This window comes from Coturnix japonica, chromosome 4, assembly GCF_001577835.2.
Source record: "Coturnix japonica isolate 7356 chromosome 4, Coturnix japonica 2.1, whole genome shotgun sequence".
NCBI classification, from domain to species: Eukaryota; Metazoa; Chordata; class Aves; order Galliformes; family Phasianidae; genus Coturnix; species Coturnix japonica.
The window spans coordinates 39,524,659-39,546,064 of NC_029519.1; the positions used below are offsets into that span (position 1 = coordinate 39,524,659).

At 35.2% G+C, this 21,406-nt stretch overlaps 1 protein-coding gene across 1 annotated transcript in view; it reads right to left on the reverse strand.

The window, feature by feature from the left end:
• Positions 1-2,342: 2,342 nt before the first annotated feature.
• VEGFC (vascular endothelial growth factor C) overlaps positions 2,343-21,406 on the reverse strand; it is a 60,921-nt gene continuing 41,857 nt past the window's right edge. The window contains 6 exon segments of the mRNA XM_015861810.2: positions 2,343-2,869; positions 4,454-4,784; positions 5,037-5,146; positions 8,745-8,896; positions 18,638-18,828; positions 19,906-20,119. Of these exon segments, the coding sequence (XP_015717296.2) occupies positions 2,755-2,869; positions 4,454-4,784; positions 5,037-5,146; positions 8,745-8,896; positions 18,638-18,828; positions 19,906-20,119 (1,113 nt within the window). The 3' untranslated portion in view covers positions 2,343-2,754.

A 21,406-nucleotide genomic window follows, 5' to 3' on the forward strand; every position in this document is an offset into this window, starting at 1 on the left:
TGGATTCTTTCTTCTCTTCTATATTGGATATGAGTAGAAATTAGGAAGTTACTTTGGAAGCTTCACCTACAGTTTAAAGCTTTATTAAAATTTGCTTTTGAATTGATTTCTTAGGGTATTCTTTTGCCTCTTTTAAGCTGCTGAGATGTAGATGCCTTGATCTTTAGCAACGCTAGATGAAGTTTTGGCTGCTGGCCTCTTGCTATTAGACTGTTGTTGCCAATTTAATTACTGTTGATTTTCATTACTAATAATCTAATCAAAGGGAAGTGGAGTCTGGCTGTACTACCATAAAGTTGTCAGTTGGAGTTCAACCTGCATTTAGTTGCTGAGGCAGTACAGCAATAAAGACATGCTTCAGTATTTGTATTCCTAAACTTCATGCTGTTTGAATAATAAATAGCTGATCTTTTATTTAGGACAGTTTAAAGTGCTGTGTTATCTGAGTGTACAATTATTTAGAATCAGCACTTGAAAATAATGACATTTAAATATATGGTAGATCTTCCTACTACTACAAAAATCTTGCTTCGCTTTTTCAATTTCTACACACAATCAAGTTTGTGTAATTTAACAAATTCACTCCAATTTCTGAAACATTTTAATTTTGAATGTTTTAAATTTTTCTATATGCATTGATATTACCATGCAAGTTAAAAGTCTTACCTTTTTGCCAGAGTTGTAGACACTTGATTTTTGCACTCACTTTAACAAAGAGAAGTCCTTACAGTATTTTTTATGTAGGGAAGATGTTGATCCATACTGGACTGGTGGACGCCCTTTCATGTCCCCGCTGGAGTGTAAAATGTGCTGTTTTCCTTCAAAGTATTTTTGTACATACAGATTTTTTGACCAGAATATCTGACTGTCTTTATGAAAGAATGAAACTGCACCAAAGCGTTCTGAATTATTTTAGTAGCATACAGCCTGTAACATAAAAAGCATGATGGCATTTTAACTTTCATAGTAATAAAATAGTTATTTATTGCAAGTTATTTTTATATTATCTTATTCTTTATTATTATTGGCACCATCTCAACTTGCTCTTATTAGCTTAAAAGAAAAAAAGAGACAGACCTTATCCCTTTTGATACAACTTGCTAAGGGATTACTGTTCTATCATATTCCAGATTTTAGTACTCAGAACACACACTGGTTCGTTTTTAAGTTAAGTTTGTCACTCTGCTCTTTACAGCTGTTTGTGTGTATAAAAAATTAGAATCATTTGGTGATGAAGTATGATGAACTCATATCTGGTGCCTGTATACAATGTCGTATGATTTTAACCCTGGAAGTTATGCCCCAGAGGGAGTTAATAATTATTTTACAGAACGTGCGACTTTTACCCAAGCTTCCATTTTCTCTTTCAAATCCTTTCCATGCTTTTGAAGTGTCTGATCAATAATCAAGTTGTGAAACTCACTGAATCATTTCACAACATTTTACTCAATATTTGTATTTACAGTATCTGGAGGATGCCTTCCTCAAATCCAGAAAACACCAAGTGGCAGGGAGTGTAAAAAGACTTGGGTGAGACCTTAGAGAAATGTGCACCACTGGTGTGTTGGAATTTCACTCCTGAACACCTACAGAACCTCAAAAGTTTAGGCAGCTTGAAGACAGCATAGTTGCAGCCTAAGCAAACCTAAGAAGGAACAAACTAGCTGGGGCCTGGCTTATGTCTACCAAGCAATGTTCAGCACTATTACAGAGAGATACAGAATCCAAGTCGTTATAAGGAGATACTCACAGACAACCTCCTGGAAGGGAAGAGCTCTCTGCCCCATCACCCAGAATTGGAAATCACGTGAGTACTGGAAAATTGTAGTCTGGGAAGCGTAGTCTGTCTTCTCTCAGTGTGTCTTCCTCTCAGAAAACCAGAAGCCACATGAAAATAGTTGAGACTAACAGGAGCACACGACCCAGGAATCGTAGCTCCCCAGTACTGTGCTCCAGTTCCAAATGGCTTGCTGTATGATGTCATGATATGGGATACTGATACAACCAGGACAACAAGAAATTAAAGAATGTAAATTTTGGAACACAACTAATTGCTGCATACCTTATAGTTGCACAAGGCACATGCAAGATCTGCAATGTTTTCATTGTTTACTAACTGCACTCGCTATGCTGGTTTCATCCCAAAGACAGAAGTATCACTGGATTATGAAATATTAACTCTTTATATTTCAAATGCTATATACAGCAGTTCCAAGGAAACATTTGAAGTTTTCCTCTTATAAAAGTGCATTCTCTTAACCTCTTTCTCTCCTTTTCTATGGCTCTGGTAATGTAGGTGAGTTGTAGTTTCCCTTCCGTAGGCAGATGGATCAAACGTTCTCATCATTATATAATACAATTTCCATTTTATTTTAAACATACTTTGCATGATATAAAAATATTGATCACAGTGAGCTTTAACAATTGTTACTGCTATAAACAAATGCTGCACAATGGTTTTAGTGGAAATAAATTATATAGTCATTATCTCTTTAAAAAAATCACAAGAAGTAGAACCTAGGCTGTTTGGTCATTGGCAGAAAATAAGTCCTTACTGAGTTCTTTATAAAACATGAACCCCAGTTATTTTCTACATTTGCTTTCCACATCTTGAGAAAAGCACAACGTGTTTGTCTCTGAAAGCCCCACAGGGTCTCTGGCGAACATTTAATTCCATGTATTTGAAAAGTTTCTGTTGCTCTTTTGTTCTAATGGAAAAAATGTACACCATAATAGCAAGTAGTGCTTTCTTCGCTAATTCATAAGTGGTCTTTTCCAATATGTGGGTACACAGCGGCACACTTCTTCACTAAAATAAAATCCAGCATCACAGCGTTTCGTTCGGACTGTACATGGTGGTCTGTAACAACTGAAAAAATAAAGACTGGGCATTAATACAACACGATATTTATATTAACTAGGAATATATATTCATATGCATGTACCTCCATGAATACATATTCTTGCAACCACTTTTAATTGGCCTATTCTTCACAAAATACAATACTATATTATTGTAGATAAATAGATTTATATCAAGAGATTCTCAAGAATATTTTTAAAGTACTGGCTGGTGGTAGGTTAATTTTTTCCCTCTAATTTTTAAGAAGATAGAGTAATATTTTTCTGTTCTTAAACTGGTTTGCTGTCAGCTCACCATACTCTATCCTGTCAAGTTTGAGGTGGCAATCCAGAATTGGTTGGTAGTTGAGTCTGCCACTTTCCTACCCAGAACTGCTTCTTACATTCTTTACTAATGCAGTGGGCCCTGCATTACCCTGTTTATGGTATGTTCACCCCGTAACTCCAATCTTGAAAATGAGAACATAATTCCTTCAGGTAGTAAACTCCTTCAGCTACTCTGTGATTTCAGTAGTGCTATGTCTATGCCTCATATTACATCTATGTGCATTCCGAAGTAAGATCAGTGACTACATGCTTAAGACAATCTTAAAAAAAGAAATAAAAGAAATAGCCTCTTTTAGATTAAAATAATTTCAATGTCAAAAAGCATTAAAGCACACATACGTAAAAAGGGGGAGAACTTAATTATACAAAGATAATATCTGTGATTGTCCCTGAACTCCTTTTCCTTTTTTATTTTTTGTATTCTATTAAAATGAGAACATGACCTACAGTAACCTTACAACAACAATGCTAAATACTTTCTAGTGTATAATGGAGACAATGTACGAGTCTGGTTGTTGTTTTTTGTTTGTGTTGTTTTTTGTTGGTGGTGGGTTTTTTTCCAGACACTGGCAATGAGTCAAAAGAGAAAAGTATAAGCTTCAAATTTCAACACAGTTATACTTGAAACCTGTATTTAAATGGATGCCTGTTTGTGAAAAACTTGTGATGATCTATTGCTAACTTCAGTTCAAAACCACTACAGTATTGAAGGCTGTTTCAGACTCCTTTTTTCCCCAAGCAATTTTTGCTTCAGGCTTGAGGCTAATCTTGTCATTGCTGCAGGTAAATTAATATTCTGCATGCTTGGTTTGGATATCAAGTTACCACTTTGCTATAATTTGTTTATGATAGGAGGTCTGGATTACATTTACGTTACTTCAGACTGGTTAGTTCAACCAATGAACTATGAAGAAAGCAATAAGGAATGAGGAAGGCTGCAAACATGGTATTTATTAACTAGTCACATCTTGTTCAGTGTTTTCAGTGCTAATAATCCTGCATTATTTCACCAGTGTGCTCTTTGAAACTAAGCGAGTAACATTACTGTGTCCTGCTTCACTCCATGTAAGTAATGCACAGAAAACTGAGATCAGTTTAACAGCTTATTTTTGGGACAATAAAAGATATATGGAAGATAAAAATGACCCTAAGAGAGTCTTACAATTTATTTATGGATACAAAATGTTTTAGTAAAACAGCTAACAACACAACCCTGAATTTTATATCTTAGATACAGTAAAAGGGCTAATGACTGAATTTTTACCTGCATGTCTGGTGATGAAATCTTTTTCCTTTTAAGAAACATTTATTGGGAGATTCTGTACATTCGCAGATGCATTTTGCAGGATTTAGTGGATGATGTTTGGGACAGGTCTTTTTACATACACACTGGCACTTTTCTTCATCAAATTCTTTGTTAGGCCCACAGGAACTGGGGAGCAGTTTGTTTTTGCACATGCACTGACATGATGCCCTGTCTAGTTCTTTGTGAGGGCCACAGCTTGAGGGCCGCACACCTCCTTTGCAGACGCATTGACAGGTTTCTTCATCCAGCTCTTTGTTGGGCCCACAAATATGGAATCCTTCAGATGTGTCTGGAAATGTAACAAAGTAGTTTCACAATTATCAGAATTTTGTGTTCTCCTATTCTTACATTAAAAAAAAAACAACAACATCCAGTTCACACTTCTCAAGGTATTTTAGGAATGAAAATAAATGAAAAGACAAGCAATGGTCTGTAATACTACAAATAAAGAAAAATAACCATTTAACTAACTTTTATAATTCCTTCTTTAGGCAAATCAAAATATGGAACTACACTTAATCCTCTAAGCAAAACTACTTACCAGAATCTCCAAGGTGAGAAGAGAAACCAAAATCGTGCTGTGCTAAGCATCTGCAAATCTGATTATTCCAGACATGATTTTTTGGACAGGTCTTGTTTGCCACATGACACCTATTAAATAAAATATACTGCTGGTTTATTGCCATAATAACAATAAAATGATGTAAGGCACTGTTTCCATTTGTTTCCCTCTATTACAAAAACCTTTCATCGTCTTATTTTCAGCTCCTACCACATCAGTAGTCAAGGTACAGAAACATTAAACCAGTTGCTGAAGATATCTCACCTTTCAAGTTTTAGCTCTGACTCTCAAAAAACAATATGAGTGTTTTCAAACCTTTCAATGTAAACTTTATGTATCAATAGATCAGTAAAAAGTTATTTGCACATGAGATAACACATAATTGGTAGCAGACAAAATTTTCTACATTGCTTTTGGCAGTACAAAAATGTTCTCAAACACACAGGCATACAACAAGTGACCATAATTTCTGAATCAATGTTGTAGACCAAACTCAAATTTTCAAAATGTAATCCGATTATCAGCTTCCCTTCTTTACGAGAAAGTTGCATCACTAACTGATTATTCCTTATCATCCACTGAAATCTTGAACATCTTTCTTGACTCTAAAGATTTGAACTTCAGCAGTAATGAAGTCACTTTAGACATGAGAGAAAATAAACTATTTAACATTTAGTTTTCTGTACTTGCTAGAGTTTTGCAGCCAAAGAAAGTAAAAAGTCCTAACATCAGTTGTTAAAAGATGAGAAACTCAATGAGTAAGTTCACCACATAAGGAATATGTGAATAAGTATTATCTGATCTTCCTTGCTTCATGTCTTCATCACTACGGTTGCCATTACAACTTCTAATGAGTCATGTCTACCTTTATGCATCCAAGCTGTGTAATCTATCCATTATTTCTGCAGTATTTCTAAAATTCTCATCTGTTAAACCAACACACACATAATCCATTTTAGGCACTTTCTCCTTTCCATGAGAGAAGCAGCATTACTCACTCGCTGAAAAATGCAGGTGCCAGGACATTCTTCCATGATTATCATTCAAGGATACCACTCCCCTTTGCCACATTAAACAGCTTTTTTCCTGTAGTTTAACATCACCCTGCACCACCTCATGCTTTATCAAGCTGGTGTTTCCTGATTTCACTCCACTAATGAGATCATCCTTGCTCCCTCACTTGGCACACATGTCCTTTTGCCTGCCTCCTGTTTCAGCTTGAGAAATGGCACAGAGAATTTACAGACCTATAATAGTATTCTATTTCAAAGCTAAGCACGCACAACTTGCACCTGGAGCAGCTTGACCATACCAAGCATGTTTAAAACTTCCTAAAGAAAGCAACCAGAGTGACAGCGTGAGAAAACAATACATGCATATGAACTGCAGTAAGATAATGTTGATATGAAAGCCAATAACTTGAACATCAGGATTGGAGATGACCAGCAAAAGGAACCAAACTGCTGGCTTACAAGTTCTTCTCTGGCTGCTAGGAAATAAAGTTACTACAGAATATGGTTGAAAAGTTAAAGTGAATTTAGGAAAATACAGGGTGGCTTAAAAAAAAATAAAAGTACTACTCTTCACATTTTCAACATGAAGTAGCATGCTAAGTCACAACCTGACACATAAGAGAAAGAAAAACATAGCATCTAAAATAAAATGTACATCTAAAATGCATGTTAACTCCCTAAGCACCTAATTTACTTACACTATCATGGAAAAAAAAAATATTGGATCTTTCTTTATGACATGTATTGAAGTCCAGGCACTGCTCTCTTGCTTCACTTCTAACCCCTACTCCCTGTAAAATCTCCAGATTTCTAAAACAAAGTGTCAGTTTTCTGAGTTGCAAATCTTGATGAAATTCTACACAAGCAGAGAAGGATACAGCTTAAGAAGCCATTAATCCAGAAAGTATTCTGAAACACCAGTTAGCATGAGCTGACATGCTTCAGCTGTACAAGTATGTAGAGGCAGCTACTTATTAAAAGGAAATAAATAGAACAAAGTAGAAAAAAGGGTAAAGAAGTGGATCTTAATTCACATGATCAAGTTGCACAGTAAACATATTTTGTTAAAAAAAAGGCCAACTAATTATATTTTGTCTTAAAAGTAATTTTTCTCTTCTTTCTAACGTGTATGATGACACAGTCCATACTACTAAATCCTAAGTAAGTGTTATTTCCCTAAAAACAAAGTTTGTATTCTTAGTTTTTTCTTTTCAATGTCATAACATCATTACCGTATCTCAGTTAATATGAGCACATGCAGCTCTACCCCTGTGACATGAGCGGTATATGTGAGGCAAAGGTCTCCACCTCCACTAAAATACACAGGGGGATTCTGAAAAGCATTTAAACACCCATCAGCAACACAGTAACTTGATTTTTGTTTAAAAGCTGTGACTTCTTTTAAGAAGCAAATATTAAAAACAAACAAACAAAACCAGCTTAATTGTTTCAAGATTCTGGAAATGAAAGTGAAAACAGTGCTTATGAATAAACAAGGCCTGCATATGTTCTAATCTAGCACTGTAGGACAGTAAGCAGTCTGACATCTCCATGCTTCTCTTTTACAATAGGTAGCTGTTTCCTGGTTAAAATAAAGCCTTACCATAATAATTACAGCTGCTCTTACCATGGAAGCTCAGAGAAGCTGCCAACAGTTAGCGTAATTTGATTTTATTATTGACTCTTAGGCTTTGAGTCTTTATAATCTGTTAAATTATCCAATTAATTAAACCACTACTAGATTTATTCCGTAATGCTCTTCTAATCCACTATTCACAGTTCACGTTTTGATGAACCAACTCAACAATTTGAATTCAAACTGAGTATAATCTGTGCTTAGCTTGAACACCTCAAAGAACATCCAGACTTTAATGAAAACACAGGAAAATCTAGCTTGTTTCTATGGGTGTTTTGAACTGTTCATTCACCTTATTAAAAATGCATATTATTAATTCCAGGTTAGCTTTTAGACATTGGTCTTCTACAAAGACTCGTCAGACTGTTATCTAAATATCTACTTAATATTTATACAGCATGAAATCAAACACTCAGTCCTCTAAAACTATGGCAATGAGCAGTTCAAGTGCTGAAATACTCCTGTTAAAATCACCAAGCCTACGGACTAACCGAACAAATTTATCTGCCAGTTCTATGGACCACCCATTAACACTTCCTTTTCCCACTCTGTTCCATTTTTGCTTCTGGCAGGATTTTTCTTTTAACAGTGTAGACCTTTTGCCTGCTTCTGCTTTATTTTAAAAGGAAAATACAGTTTGAGGGAGAAATATTATCTACTCCTTATCTGTAAAAATAACTGGTTTTAGATAGTTTTCCTTTATTATTATTATTACAAGTGATTTTTCTTATTTACTTTAAAACCTTAATTGCATTTTACCTGTTTCCATTGAGAAAAGCAAGGAAACCAACTCATTACTTTTCATTTTCAATTGACCTACTCCCCTAGTTTGCACACTAGTTAGAAAGGTACTGAGCTAATTACTTCAGTAACAGTCTTTTGTTGTAAAACAATATCAGCTCCTTTGCAAAATGTGTTTTGCTACTACTGATACATACAAGTTCACCTATCCTAACTGCAAAAGCTTCCAGCGATATTTTATATTTAATTACGTAGGCTTTCTTATAATGTGAAAGGAAAGACAAGTCTCATACTTACTGAGTTTGTGTTGCTGGCAAGGAACGTCTTATGATAGAATGAACTTGTCTGTAAACATCCAACTTAGACATGCATCGGCAGGACGTGTGATTGGCAAAACTGACTGTTACAGGTTTGGGGCCATGAGAGAGAGGCACTGTAATCTCAAACAACTACAGAAGGGAAAGCAAAGAGAAGAAAAGAACTTGGTTATAGTCTAGTAACAGAACAACTGAAGATGATACACAGTGATATGTATACAGACACAGCCACTGGGAATTTAATCTTTGGTTTTTCTTCTCCAGCATAATTCAGTGAGAAACAGTTAACTGAACTGCTAAATCATTATTGCATTACAAAAAAAGAATAAAAACTAATATTTTTTTAATTTTAACTCATATTACATGCCTGTTTGCATAGTATTCCATTCAAATCAAAGTTACCAAAGTTTTTAGGAAAAATGTATGAAGAAATCATTCTTCTAGAGGAAATAGCTTCAAATTGGCAGTCTTCTTAATATTTAAAACATAGTATTTGGAATATGGTTTGGAAAGTTGGGAAACAAGAATAAAGAGGAAAAACTACAAGATAATGCATTGGTTGCAAAATTTATTTATAACAGCAGTACGTTGGATTTAGATAAAACAATTTTGGATAAACTAATGTTGAGAAGCATCATGAAGTGTATTTTTTCTTTCTGGTATTGATATAAATGAAAATTAGATGGTCATCTAATGGAATGTATATTGAATTTTTTCCTGGGACATTATGAAATGATCAGTTTTTAAAAATTCACATATGCTAATTAATAAAATCCCAACTTTAGTGGGAAGTGTAGTTTAACAAGTGAAAGATGACTTCAGTGGTATCTTGTGGAAAAATTAAACATGAGTTAAGAGAAAAACTTCGAGACTCATTTCAGTATTTAATCCAGAACACCTAATTTAAGAAATTGAAGAGATTTCACTTCAAGACTCAAATCTCAATACTCTACTGGGAAGTTAGTACACACTTTTTGGTAAAAGTCGTCTTCATAATCAATAACTTTCATAGTATGGCAGACAAGCTGCATGCTATAGTAACTGGGGAAAAAACAAAAAACAAACAGCTATAATTTTAAATTATTCAGAAAGGCAAGCACATCTACAGGAAATCTCAAACACAAAATCTTGCACAGAATTACACAAGTAAGCCTGGGTGCTGACAGGCATGCAGGTGCAGCAGTGTGGCGTGTACTCATCGAGTACCCGCAAGGTATAAGTGTGCTTGTACAGCTCATATAAAGATCATATTATTGTCATACCTAAATTATGCAGCTTAAACCTAAACTTTGTAAAGCATTGTCTACTATGACAAATATCTATTTAAAGTGAATTTTGGCAGTATTTAGCGACTGAATATTTTAAAAGTTTAAAATCGGGAGTGTCATCATAAAATAACTGAGTTGGTAGAATTATTTGTGTTATACTCCGTTACAGAGGATTACAATGCTATTAGCCTTACCACAAGAACTACTTCATCCATTATAGTAATTTTTTTTTTCCAATAACATCTCAAATGAAAATTAATCTATCTTTAGTTCTGTAGAAGGGAAAAACAAACAAACAAAAAAATAGTTTTCCAAAGCCTCATTGTGCCAATAGAGAAAAATATCTCTTCTATGCAGTTACCATGGAAAGAATTCCTCTTTTTAGAGAGTCATTTCAAAGAATATTAACATTTGGATTCCTGCTGCAATTGCAAAATACCCTTCTTAAAATGTTGGTTCTTGATCATTAATGAATAAAGTCATAAGTGTATTCATCTAGTTAAAGTTTGGTACTAATAAAATGAATGGCAAATCTATTTTTCCTTCTGTGATAATGATATTTAACTGCCCCAACCTCCAGGGTTTTTATTAAGTTCAACAGAGAATTCCGTAAAGGGACTTTCTACTAACTTTTTGTTATTATTATACTCCTTTTTGGCTTACAAATATTGGATCCTTTACTTTTTGGGCTTGTTTAGCTTGGAAAAGAGGAGTCTCCAGGGAGACCTCACTGTGGCTTTCCAGTACTTCAAGTAGAGCTTACAACCAGGAGAAGGACTGCTTTTCACACAGTCTGATAATGATAGAACAAGGGGATGGATTTAATATAAGAGAGGGGAGATTTAGGTTAGATGTTAGGAAGAAATTTTTTACTCAGAGCGTGGTGGGGGCACTGAAACAAGTTACTTGGAGAGTCTGTGGATAAATATCCCTGGAGGCACATTTTAGGCTAGGCTGGATGGGATCCTAGGTAGCCTGATATAGTGGGTGACAACCCGGTCCATGGCAGGGAGTTGGAATTAGGCAATCTTTAAGATCGCCTCCAACCTAAGCCATTCTATGTTTCTATACTCTCATGTGTTATAAAAGTTCTAAATTAATCAGAAAAAGCATACTTATCAACATTTGTCATCCAAAAAGAGCAATATTAATAACATAGAGCTAGCATTTTAATATGAAAATAAATTGAAGTACCTATTCATTTCTCTTAAAGATATCCACCTATTTGAGGGACATCACAGGTTTGGCTATAATGCCCAAGGTGACCAGGAAAATCAGAGAGAAGGGGTAGTTGCTGTTGTTCAAGAGATGGATAGGACCATGGTTACAAAAAATAGTTTTCACTTCTGCATACACTACACCTCTGAGTATGTAGATGCTGAGGCCTTTGGCTATCTCTCTTTTCAAATCTCGATCTTTACTCAGATGGCAAAAGCCACCTTTTCAAGAATTCCATCTTTTTTTTTCCTTTTTCTTTTCTTCCCAATTCTTTTTTTTTTTTCAAAATTGGTGTTTTGGGAAGGACAGTACAGCTTTTAAGACCTCTTGGCCATCTAAGAATCTACAGATGAAGAAGGCTTAATACTGTATTAAGTCTCTTGTAAAAAACAGATTCTTCATATGAACTCAAGGGCAGGACAATGAGCACACAGTTCTCTCCACTCTCATAACATCATGAATTTGCTACTCCAAAGCAGAAATAAAAACCCACTACAGAGACAACTGATAAAATTTAGTAGCTGAAGAGAAGTAAGATTACTTGCCTGGAACAATCTACAGCTATTTGAAATAAAAGACATGCACTGTTCTTCCTCTTTTCTTGGAGCATGCTGGTTTGCCATACTGCAAAATCTAACGGATTCCAGACCACTGGAGTGGACAGTGTAGAATGGCAGCTACAATCCCCAAGCACTTGCTGGGCTTCAAGAACACACTAAGATAAATTTCTCTAAAAATTCTTACACATACAGAGTGTGAGCTTAAAATGTGAATTCATGTCACTATATTTTGTCTCTACGGGGCATATTTGGTAACACCTAATCACCAAATATCAAGGTCTAGAAAGAACTTCATATGAGAATTGCACCATAACATCTGTGAATGAAGCTGGTTTAGCCTGCCTTCTTTTTTGGCACTACTGATAGTTGTCTTCTGTCCATGTGGGTACCTCCTCCTGGAGAGAAGTTTTCTAGTATTTTGTTCTGATGCCCCCATTCAGTAAAGGACTGATTTTACTACAGGTACAAAGTAATCAGGTCAAAGGCCCAACTCTTCCCCTCCCTCCCAGCTTCAAATAAAAAATTGGACTAATTCATGCTAAAGGCATGGTGAAAGACATTTCCATCAGGTCTGTTCTTAGGGAGTCATGAATAAAGACTTTCATCCGTTCAGGATGAAAGACTGTAAAAAATGAGATTATATCTCCAAAAGAACAAGAGATCTTATGGTAGTAGGCACTAGGTCAGGTTATTTCAAGGTGGAGAGTTGCTATTGCTCTCAATTTTGAGAAAAAATAATAATTATAGAACATGAAGCAGCAATTTAAAGTATATAAAATGATCCTAATAGACTGAACTTGCCCATGCTGTTCTGTACCTGTGTGCTACCAACACTGCATTAAGGTCAAAAAACAAATGGAAAACAACCACTGCAGTAACACATAGTGATAACTAAAGATAAATGTATTTACAACTTCTTGAACCAAAAAACTCCAGTGGCTCAGACTGAGGAATCTTGACATTTTAGAACAAAGAAGAATCTTTAAATTTTGACTACAAAAATGAGGTCAGCTGAATTCACTGGCAGTGACTAAAAGACATTTTCAAAGTCATCACTACATATTTAAATTTATAGGAAAGTAAAATACTTATGTACTATATTTATGCTAATTTCTATTGCCTTTCTGACTTTTACAGCTATCATTTTCTACTAATAAGAATACTGAATCTAAAGATCACTTTACAAGAGTAATTGTCTATCCAACTTTTTTTCTGAGCACAACAATAAATGAAGAAGAGGAACAGAAAGAGAAAATGAAAACCTCTACCATAAATAAGCATATACAACACAAATCTACAGATAATAGTTTGAATATAATATTTATCCCACCATAAATCTTTCAGTCTAGCAAAAACTAAAATACTCATCTTCAGAAATGAAAAAAGGTTCATTTCTCTTCATATATTTAGACTACAGACTTCAGGGTCTATTGTTATAGTCCATAGCTATTTTTATAAAGCTCTGAGCATTTAATCACTTTTTATTCTCCTCAGTACTGATTTAAAGCAAAAAAAAAAATCAAGTAGTTAATTCACTATCTAATATATTTCATATGCCCTTCAATATCAGCAAGAGATATCTTTTCACCTTGAACTCATATTTTAATTTTAGAATATGTAGAGTATTAAAATGCATACTCTTCACAAGGCACAACACTTAAATACAAACACAATTTGTACTTTGAAAGACTTGGAAAGTCTGATTTTGTTGTTGTTTTTTTGTTCTTGTTCGGAGGAGTTGAGGAAACCTGTAATTTCTCTGCCTCAAACACAGCCTGTAATCAGGTGTATTTTTGGCTTAATTAATACTTAACCTCCATACCACCACACCAGCCAAAACTAAAAGGCAACATATCCTACAGACCTGAATGTCAGCTTCTCTTGTTGGTATTTTCTTGGTACAAAGAGGTATGCAATTACACAGCATTTCAGACTAATACAGAGGGGTAAGGGAATAATTAGATCCCTCCTAGAAGCACAAATGCTATTAAAACCCATTTTTTCCCTGAAATTAAATTACTTTATATGTAAATTATTTTTAAAATCCTGAGAGATCAAGAAACATACGCTCTATGCTGTACTTTTTAGGTGAGAAACACAGCCAGAGGAGACAAGGCAAAGGTAGCTCTGACTTGTTCCATACAAGCCATCTTGACCTTTGGCACTCCACAATTTGCAATTACTGTGATGCCAAGTGAAACAGTCACCCTCCTTGCCAGCCTGAAGGGTGCTCCTTCAGCTACCCTTGCAAGACCTTCCTTGATAGAACTGCATCCCACACGTACTGCCATGCGGCTGGCTGCTACCAGCTCCCACATAGACAGAATTCTTCCTTCACTCATTTACAGAGCTGGAGTTACAGCAATAAGGGTGGGGCAAACTAGAACTCAGAGTGATTTTAACTGTAAAAAGAAAATAAATCTAGCAGTGGAGAGGACTCTCCTAATCTTGATAGAAAAAACTATAAGCATTCTAGTCAAAGAAAAAATCACATATAGTCATCCTCCTTAGGAAGGAGGATGCACTAATTCCCTTCAGATTAACAGGAGCTCATGCCATACTTTACAGAAAAAAAAAAAGGAAAAAAAAAATCTTGATTTCTATACAAAGCATATTTCATTCCTTCAGTAGCTAATTTGATTTATTCATCATTATCATCATACAATTGCATACAGCTGTATCATCACACATGAATTTATCAGTAATTTATCAAATATAAAATAATAAAAACTTATTTTCATATTAAGATGAGAGAAGTTTATCAGTCTAGATTACAGAATTGCAAGGGACCTTAAAGGCCACCCAATCCCAACTCCCCTGCTGTGGACAGGGTTGCCACCCACCAGCTCAGCTGCCCAGGGCCCCATCCAGCCTGGCCTTGAACACCTTCAGGCAAAGGGCACTCACAGCTTCCATGGTGGCCTGTTCCTGTGCCTCACCACACACTGAGTAAAAAATTTCCTCCACATCTAACCTAAATTTCCCCTTTTAGTTTAAAGCCATTCCCCTTGGTCCTATTACTGTCAGACCATATAAGAAGTCATTCTCCCTCCTGTCTGTAAGCTCTCTTCAAGTACTGGAAAGCTTCAATGAAGTCTCACCAGAGACTTCTTCTCCAGGCTGAACACCCCCAGCTACTCCAGCCTTTCTTTGTAGGAGAGGTACTATTTTTTCCCAGGTTTACATTAACTACATTATGTTTTTCTGATGGGCTGAAGTTTGTTTTGGCAGATTTTCCTTAAATTGATTGACTCTCAGTTTCCATCACTTGTAATCTTTGCATTTCCTAAAGCATCAGTAAGGCCAGCCAAACAGCCTGTCTAAAAAAGCACAATGTGTCTAAAGAGATTTTCAAGCTAAGGATATAGGATGTTTAATTTAAAAACACTAAACATTACTATACTGGAAAGAATGAAAATAGGTTATATGAAAAAACATATATAATCATTATATATTTTACTATCTTTTTGAAAAAATTACCAACAACTGTATTTCAAGCTTTATGTCTGATATCAGGTTGCTTATCTAAAATCACATATTTCATGTATGTTAATGTGTAAATAGAATAACCCCTTATTCTATTTTATTCTATTTGAATCACTTCAGATTTTTTTTTCAAGAAATTTTAATAGAAAACACTGGAGATTTGTATCAATTTATCTTCCACTATTAATAGTGGTTACTCTATCATTGCGATCATTAGTCTAACATAGAAAAATGCATGGGAAAAGACATAAATGGTAAAGTTCAAAATAACTGAAAATTCTTGTGTTACATACATCTCCAAGTTGTATAAAGGAACACTATGTACATTTCAAATATGGCAAACAATTTCAAGCTGCTAGCTTGTTTCCTGTGAGAAAAGCTCTTCTAAATCTCATTTCAAACTCTTTGGAAAGGCATTTTCCCTTGTGGAACTATTACTCTAACCATGAATAAAGAAGATTTAGGATCTTTACATGACATGACCTGAAAGAAGCCAAAAAACTTCTATTCTCCATTCCATTCAGAAGAACGGAATGAGATGGCTTTTTGACATCTGCTCATTGCTTCCCTTCACCCTACAAACAAGGACTTATAGGTGGGGCATGCTAAATGTATAGCTGAGGAACAGGCTACATTTGCACCAGGTAGTTCCAATCCTTGTAACTGCTGAATTACTCACTTGCCATGGAAAAAGAGAATGAATATTTGATCAATAACAATTTAGAAAGAAAAAAAACAAAACCAAAATGACTCATTCAGTCATCCTCCCCACAGATCTTTATTTGACAAGCCAAGACATACAACAAACCTGTGCTAACCTATGCTATTGCAGTATCATGGACAGAGGAGAAAAAAAGATCTACTTCATTTTAGAAATTTTACTGAGGTGATCCTCAAACATTGTCATAGAACTCGTACCAAATCTCATTTAAGAAATTGTTTCAAAACCCAGTCAAGATTGTATAAACTCTCCTTAGCAACTAAAAAACCCACAGATTTTGTTGAAAAAAAAATCGGTATTAAAAATAAAGCTGAATATTTTTCTATTTTTTTTATTCTAATAAAGCTAAGTAGCTAGAAAGGAGAAACATTAGAACTAGTGCCAGATCTACAGAACTGTTGACCTCTCTCTGGACCACCACAGTGTTTCACAAGCCAATCTGGGAACATCTGATCTTGTCCATTATCCTGCCAATCAACCATTTGCTCCCCATAAAAGTATTTTCTGTACTGAGCTCTTTTCTTTATGACTAATTCTGATGAAAGCTGATATTAACTTTCTTTAGATTTTAATATCTGGAACCAACGCTATGGTTTGCCTCCACAGTAAGACCTCCAGCTGAAAAGTCTGTTTCACGTTACATTATTTTTCCGCAGGGAAGACAGTGTGAGGCTCGTTTTCAGGAATTTACACACCTAAAATAAGGGTACAAAAACTAGTGACATGAATTAACAGAAGACTCCTGGCTACTAAGCATTTTTTTCTTATTTCACTCAGAAAACAGAAAGAAATATTATTGAAAATAGGTGTGCAGGGCACTTGAATTCCACGGAAGAGTCTTGAATCACAGAATCCAGTACTATTTTCTTCCTAAAGCTCATCTGACATAGTACTCAGTGTCTGTGGTCATATAACTTGAATAAATTTGAGATGATGACAGATGAAGAGATACAGCTATAGCTTTCTTCCTTTATAAGATTGTTGTTTAGTTTTTTTTTTTTTTTTAAGTTCGTTCTGTTAAGAACCAGATAAAACTGGAAAACAGAAGATAGAAAACACAGACATTATTATTATTGTTATTATTACTTCGCAGAATAGGCAAGAAAGCAAAATAATACCACTGCCTCTTTCTCCTAATAAGTGCTGTAACATTTTCCTTTACAGAGCCTTTCAGTTCTTTAATTACTCCTGTAGCACCATCAATGACATCAAGAACTTAAAAAAGAAACTCAGTACTAGTCTAAACATTTTATGCTAGGCAACAAAATGACTAGTGACTTCACTCAAAAGATACGAAAAGAAAGATGAATAGAATGGGATTCTTCACTGAAAACTTACACTGTACTCCAGGACCAGAAAACCTTTGCTAAATGCAACAACTTTCTTCAGCTAGATCATCCTTTCTTGCAGTACGCTAAATATTATATAAACTGAATAATAACAGAAGGTCATATTTGTCGGTTCCTAATGTGAAAAAATATATTTCCATCTTTCAAGCAACAGGACATATATTTGCATCTTTCAAGCAATTAGGACAGCATTTGTGGAAATAACTATGGAGCTGAAAGTTATCATTGTAGTAACTTTCCTCATTCAAGCTATTTCGGTTGCGTTATGCCTGTGCTAGGTGGCTCATTAGCCCTAGCTCACACTTGGGATTAAAAATTATTTTTTAAATGCTGAAATACAGCATTTCAGATTGATAGGTGTGGTGAGAAGCAAATACAAAAGATTTATTTAAAATGAATAATATTTTTTTTTCTGTAATTTTCTTTTTTTTAATCCCCTTTCAAGAAGGTTCAGAGCACTAAAAATTTTCATGACAGGGACATGACATTTCCAAACTAGTAGATGTCTATGCAGTTGTACATATGTTTTAGAATTACGTACTATGGTATTCAGTTTAAGTATCTGGTTGGAAAATGAAGCAAGATTTACAATAAATGAGCTTTCTTAAAAAAAAAAAAAAAGAAAAAAAAAGGAAAAAAAAAAAAAAAACAGAAAAAGGAAAAAGCTCTCAACCACCACCATAATACCCTACCCAATATTGTAACAAGAGCAAAATACCCTCACAAACACTGTGAAGTGACTATTTTTACAAAGCTTAAGATGAAGTGTTTCCTTTAACAGAAATTCAGTGCGTAATCCCCACATTCCTACCTGCTCACTAGCCCTGATGTAGTCCAAGGAGGTTACAATAGTATCTCATAATAAAGCAAAGTTTGGCTCCAAAAAGGCTTTCTCTGCAACATGAATCCTGTCTGCACATGTCCTAATACACTCCTCACTAAAAAAACTACAGGCTGGTTTTCCAGACATTACGTGCCTCATACAGCAGGCAAATAGTAAACACAAAACAAAAGAAAAAGAAGGAAAAGGAATACAAACAAACAGGATAGAGCTAACTTTCATGGATAATCTCATAAAAGAGAACTGGACATCATAATTTTATTTATTTTTAAACAAAGAGTATTTGGGGAAAGAGAATGTTAGAGCTGTTTTTCCTAAGTATTCTGGCATTTATTTATTTACTTTCCCCATGGTGGCAATAAGTAGGATGTAAAAATGCATGATCATAAATGAATATGTAAGGCATACTTTGACTATAGTAAGAACTTACTGTCTTGCTGATGTAATTTGTGCTGATATTCATACACTGGAGTCCTTCACTATTGCAGCAACCTCCACATCTGTAGATGGATACACACGGGGGTTTAAAGAAGGTGTTTGTAGTTGCTCCAAACTCTTTCCCCACATCCACACACACTTCACGTGGCATGCACTGAGTTTTTCTCCATTCAGTATCAATACCTGCCAAGTTACAGGGAATTTTGTATGTTATAAAGCAGCTGTTTAAAAACAATATTCTTACTGAAAGTCAATAGGAGGATACTCATGCTTAGAAACAGACTATGTATTGCAAGAGTCTCATCCTTTACTCGATGAAATGCATGTTGCTCAATGTTAATTTTAAGCTAATTTCTTCTACATAGGAATATGCCATGGAGCAGATGCAAAGTCACAGTGATGCTCAGAGAGAACCTAACAAAACTGGATAGATTCACAGAACCCACAGTTGAAGCTGATACTTTTCCTTGCTTTATTGCTTGGGGTGAAGCCCACTTTGAATGAACTCTAGGGAAGTCTTGCACATCTCTATAAATCAACACAAGTTAAGCTGAAAGGCAATGTTTATGCCCAGATTATCAATGCAAATTGAGGCAAACATTTCATTTAATGTCACACAGCCCTTGCCAAATATAACCTTGTGCTAAATAGCCATGAGAACCGCAGTTGTACAGTCCCTTTGTTCTCTCATGGAGCCAGATGTTGGTAGGTAATTTACAGAAAATGGGCTCTGCAAAGGTCCGTAATTTCCAGTATCAAGTAAAAAATGATTGCTATAAATCCTGTGTTCCCTTCTTCTCTCAATTGTGAGATGATTATATTTTTAATCAGGCCACATGAAATATCAAGGGGCTACAGAAATATTTATTACAAGTGAATTATTTCATCTCCTACACCAGTAATGTGTCAGATAAGAAAATATTATCAGCTATGATTTTGTAGAAAGTAAGCGTTTTGCAGAAAGTGAGTAAAATCATTTCACTGAATTGAACTGTTAGAGCTCCCTTTGATTTTTCCAAAAGCTTTATAGCCTCTACAAACTAGGGTTTCTAATATCTAAAGACAAAAGTGCTTATTGAGCTGATAAAGCAATCTATACCTTCCTGGGACTGAAATACAAAAAGTGCTTCTGTGGAGAAGTACTGTGTTCAAAGATGGTTTATTGATGATAATTAGCTTTAGCATATTGTTGACATAACTGACATGGCTATGGATTTTAATTTATTGCATATTACAGCCTATTTTATATCTTGCACTTACTTTTCAGGATCTCTGCATTATAATGTGCTGCGGCAAATTTCAATGAATCATCTGATCTTGTATCAGAGCTGGAGTGTTCCCTGTTGTGTTGCCAACCTCCTTTCCTCAACTGACATTTGAACATTTTCCAGTATTCTGGGTAAAGTACTGTCATGAGTTCATCCACACTGGACACAGATCGCAACTGCTCTTCCAGGTCTTTGCTTGCATGAGCCTGTCAAAGTAACATGCAAGATTAATTACTTTCTCTATTACACAAGGTTTTCTGGTAACTAGCCTGAAAAACAACTCATATATTGTAAAATAGTTTTGCTCAAAGGGGTCCTCATTACCACAACTACTTCAGTCTGTCGATGTTGACACAGCACTCTATCAGCAAATACTGAAACCTTATCATACCTGTAGTTCAAAACATCTGTGTGAGAAAGGAGCTGTGGAATTAAGCCTATAGAGGTACAGTTTTCAGATTAAAAACAAAACAAAAAAAAAGAAGTATTATTTTTTTCCTGGAAATGAAAGTTTTCCTGATAAAATTTTGAAGGCTTAAACTCATGCTATTTAATAATTAACATCAATTTTTTGACAATTTTCCAAAAGTCTCAAAAAAAATGGAAACACCCAGAAGTACAAAAAGGATGAAAGCAAAATTAGGAAAAAATAGTTCATCTGATTTTGTATTATTTTAAGGATAACCATGGTGAATAATTTCTCATTATATGTACTAAGCCTTACATTATTATGAGTATAAGCCTTTGGTACCTTTGCGATTCTGACCTGCACACTCCTGCACTGTTAAGAGTTTCGGCTGAAGTTGTCCTTAGTTCCGGATTTGAACTAAAAGAGGGTAGGTTTAGGTTTAGGCTAGACATCAGGAAGAAACTCTTTGCATTAAGAATGGTGAGGCACTGGAACAGATTGCCTAGAAAAGTTGTGGATGCCCCATCCCTGGAGGCATTGAATGTCAGCCGCATGGGGCTTTGAGCAACCTTATCTATCCAGTGTCCCTAGAAGTCCCTGCCCTTGGCAGAGTGGTTGGAACTAGATGGTCTTTAAGATCTCTTCCAACCCAAACCATTCTATGACTGTACAAGCATTATGCTTGTTAACGTTATTTGAAGAGGAGTCTCAAATCCTATAAATTTCATTTTCCTATTTACTCACTTTTACACAGACTCATTGCAGTAACACTTTCCTAAAAGACTACAACTCAGACTTACATTCTGATTTTTCATTCATTCCAGATTCCAAGAAGATTCATCTGTGCATTCAGTTGAAACAATACTTAGCACCAAGAGACTGCTGTGATTGCTGTGGTTCCTTGCTCACTCTCTTGCCTACTATTTTTTGACTTCCCAAGGGGAAGAGTAGTATTCAGAAAGTGTTAAAGAAACTTTAGTCACCTTCTCAGCCCTTGTGGCCCTTAGATGGCAGTATGAAACATGAAATATAGAGGTACACTCTATAAAAGACTAGCTGCTAACTGACCTTATGTATATACTAG